General features: G+C 36.6%; 1 protein-coding gene across 1 annotated transcript; it reads right to left on the reverse strand.

Annotated features, from left to right (window-relative positions):
• Nucleotides 1-2,263: 2,263 nt before the first annotated feature.
• On the reverse strand, nucleotides 2,264-2,719 carry LOC124943238 (probable LRR receptor-like serine/threonine-protein kinase At3g47570). The gene has a single exon (XM_047483780.1). The coding sequence runs from the start codon at nucleotides 2,717-2,719 to the stop codon at nucleotides 2,264-2,266; it is 456 nt and encodes a 151-aa protein (XP_047339736.1).
• Nucleotides 2,720-3,989: the final 1,270 nt, after the last annotated feature.

Here is a 3,989-nt window from a genome sequence, read left to right on the forward strand (position 1 = left end):
TGTCCGGTATTTTATAAGATCGGTTTTATAAGGAGCGTGTCCGGTATTTTATAACTTCAGTTTTATAAATGAAGCGCTTCCGGTTTTATATGACTTTGGTATTCTATGAAGCGCTTCTGGTTTTATATGACTTTGGTATTTTATCAAGAGGCGCACCCGATGGTTTATCAAAATCGGTTTTTGGATAAATGTCTCCGGTATTTTACCAATTCGGTTTTATACTAAGCGTCCCCGATATTCTACCACTTTGGTTCTACAAAAGGTGCTTCCGGTATTTCCCAAGTTCGGTATTTTGGATAAGCGCTTTCTGATACCTGGTCAATCTAAGCTCCTAATTAAGCATTCGTTATGTGCAGTCTCACACAACAGTAGAATCAGACCTATAAAAGACTACTATGAATCAAGAAAAGTCAAACCCTCTAAGTTGTACGTTCCTCGTAAATCGTAATCCCGATAATAAATATTTGACTCTCTATCATCAAGTACAGACAAGATCAAAGGAGGATATCATCTGATGTACTATTCTGGAACTCAACCAATCAAATAAGGACATGTGTCTTCTGAAGCAAATGTATTCGTTGCAGTTTGCATACTTAAGGAGAAGTTGGAAGACATTTTGCCACACCAATCTTTTCAACCTTAAAATCCATACACAACCGGTGAATACTTGCATTAATCAGTTACATCAACCTTTGACACATTAGTTGAAACCGTCTTATGCTTGTGCTCATTGAAAATACTCTCATAAGCTTTCTCTCAAGTCCTAAAAATTTGCAAGTTTGTCAGAGTGTTAAAGTTGTATTACATACTGCTTATTCTGTGTGAGTATTCAGTGTTGTAAGTTGACAGAATATGTTTCTATCAACAAAGTGTTGTGTGCTAGGAGTTCGGAAACAGACTGTGTCTAAGTCTTGGTTGTCCGACTGAGTTTGTACAAGTGTTGTATTAAACCAAATCTTCTAGTGAATATCCTTCTCAAGGTTGAGAAGAAAGGGTGACGTAAGAGTTTTTACTCCGAACATCCATATAATCTCTTGTGTCTTGTGTTCATTTCTTTCAATATTCTCAATCCCATTTATCTACTGTTTCAAGTCGAAACAAACACTTCCGCACTTGAACTCCATTCAAGAGTCTGTGACGACTTGCGAAGAATAGAAACAAGTATTAACTTTTAACAGAATTAATATCAAACCGAAGTGTGTAAGCGTTCAACATAGTTAGACCCTGTCTCTATTGTTATACCCGACCCTAACCGTTTATAATATAATAACTCATATTTTAATGATTAATTTTATTTTGTTTGTAAGATTTATCTTATTTATTTAATTTATATTTTTATCTTTGCATCTTACACTAATCCTCTAGTTAATCTATAGAAACAAGTTACATGAGAGAAAAGTTTAATCATTTAAATCTTTTTTTCTTGCTTTAGAAAAAACCCTAAAGAAAGTTAAAAATCATCTAGTTCATAGTCTTTTGATAGTTTTTTAATAACGAAGGGTGCCTCGTTTCTCTTCCACCACTTACATTTGAGATTTTTTGTTTTATTTTGTGCAACATTCAATTTAGTGGGAATGATGTAATTTATTATTAAATTATTGAGAGTACAATTACAAAAAAAAACACAGAATTAAAGTTGAAAGTGAACTTTTTTTTTTTATGTTTACTTGAACATGGCCTTCTTGATCTGTTGTAGCTCCCTAACAACATTGGTATTTTTCATCCTATTTTGGGGTAACTCTTCTAAGTAAACCAAACCAATCTTCACCAGTGCGATCATACAATTATCCCTCTGACCAATAACAATCTCAACGACGTTTAAAATTATCGGATCCATTACAATCTCAACCACGTTTCCTATCAAGGCTTGACTAGCAAAGTTACGAATGTTAAGACCATCCGCAAAAATTAAATCAGTAGGCCTCTTTCCCGTTAACATCTCTAACAACAAAATTCCGTAACTATAAACATCTCCTATCATCGACATTTCACTTCCAAGACCGTACTCTGAAGAAGATTATAAAATAAATTAGGCCAACAAAAGAAAAATATACATGATTTGTTCTACTATCTGCTAACATAACTTACCTGGTGCTGCATATCCTACTATGCCCATCAATCCCATCGAACTACTGTGATGAGAAATACCCATTTCTGGATGATATTGTCTGACCAGTCTGAAATATCCAACATGTGCAACCATTTGTTGGTCAAAAAGAATGTTCCTTGGCTTCAGATCACAATGAATAACCATGGACTCGCACTAATAATGAAGGTAATCGAGTGTAGAAGCCACATCAATCGCAACTCTTAAACGCTGGAGTAGATTGAACTCAGACCTACTAGTTTGTTGAGATGGATACAACCATTTCTTCAGATTCTCATTCATCATGAGTTTGTAAACTATAGCTTTAAATTCGTTACCTTGAAAATCAATGCTTGAACAACATGTTACGATCTTGACCAGGTTCCGGTGTCTAATATTCTTTAACGCTTTACATTCTTGAATGAAGCTCCTCGTGGCACCTGGGTTTACAAGGTTAAGTACTTTGATCTCAACATCTCCGATCTGATCAAGAGCTCCTCTATAGACGAAGCCGAAACCGCTAGCACCAATCAAATTGCTGGAAGAGAACCTATCCGTTGCATTGAGGAGCTCGCCGTAGGATATTTGCACAAAAGACTCCTTGGGCAGCAATTCTGAAGTGGTGGATTCCATTTTCTTTTTCCGAAAGTAAAACAACAAGCTTGAAATTAGGATTAGTATTCCTAGTATTAAAGCACCCACGATTGCATAGATGCGTTTGGATGAAAAGAAGAAGTTACGATTCAGTTTCTTGACAGGACTTCTTGAAAGTTGTAGAGAAGGTATTCCGCCACATATCTTATCGTTCCCATACAAGAATCTATTTTTTCAACAGAGTGTTGTGTGCCTAGGGGTACGGAAACATGCGTTGTCTAAGTCCTGGTTGTCTGACTGGGTTTGTACAAGTGTTGTTTTAAACCAAATCTTCTAGTGAATATCATTCTCAAGGTTAAGAAGAAGGGGTGACGTATGAGCTTTTACTCTGAACATCCATAAAATCTCCTGTGACTTGTGTTCCTTTCTTTCAGTATTCTCAATCTCATTTATCTAATGCTTCAAGTTGAAACAAACATTTCCGCACTTGAACTCCGTTCAATAGTATGTGATGACTTGCGAATAATAAAAAATGATATTAAATTCGAACATAGTTAATATCAAACTGAAGTGTGTAAGCGTTCAACATAGTCAGACCCCGTCTATATTGTTGTACCCGATCCTAACAAGTAGTATCAGAGCAAGTTGTTTCTATTCTCAAGCAATCAGATATCATCATGGCTGTCACCAACAACCCCCATGTTCAAAAATGAAGAATACATTGATTGGGAGCTCCGCATACAGGTGCATCTGGCCTCACAAGACGACGACATGTGGTGTGTCCTCACTGATGGCCTGATAAAGATTGAGAAGGAAAGATGCGAGTGGACAAATAAAGATAAAGAGGAAAAACAACCTTGATAACTTGGCAAAGAACACCTTGTATGCAACTCTTGGCAAGAACACGTTTTCAAAGATCAGAGCATGGTCCACTACCAAAGAAATATGGGAGAAGATTATCCAACTTAATGAGGGCAACGAACAAATCAAAGAAAACAAAGTCATGGTTGCTACTCAGAAGTTTGATAACATCAAGATGCGTCCCAGGGAGACGATGAAAGAATTTGATGAATGTTTCACCAGCATTGTTAATGAACTTCCCCTTATAGGAAAGGTATATAACAACAAAGATATCATCTTCAAGGCGTTGAAGGCTCTTCCCAGTGCTTGGGATGTTAAGACAACGGTGATGAGAGAATCTAGAGACCTCAACAAGATGCAGCTATACGACATATTTGACGATTTGAAAGTCCATGAGTTTGATATGAACTCAAGGATTGAAGACGAACCCTCATCATCGACCATGACT

This window comes from Impatiens glandulifera, chromosome 6, assembly GCF_907164915.1.
Source record: "Impatiens glandulifera chromosome 6, dImpGla2.1, whole genome shotgun sequence".
Taxonomy (NCBI): Eukaryota; Viridiplantae; Streptophyta; class Magnoliopsida; order Ericales; family Balsaminaceae; genus Impatiens; species Impatiens glandulifera.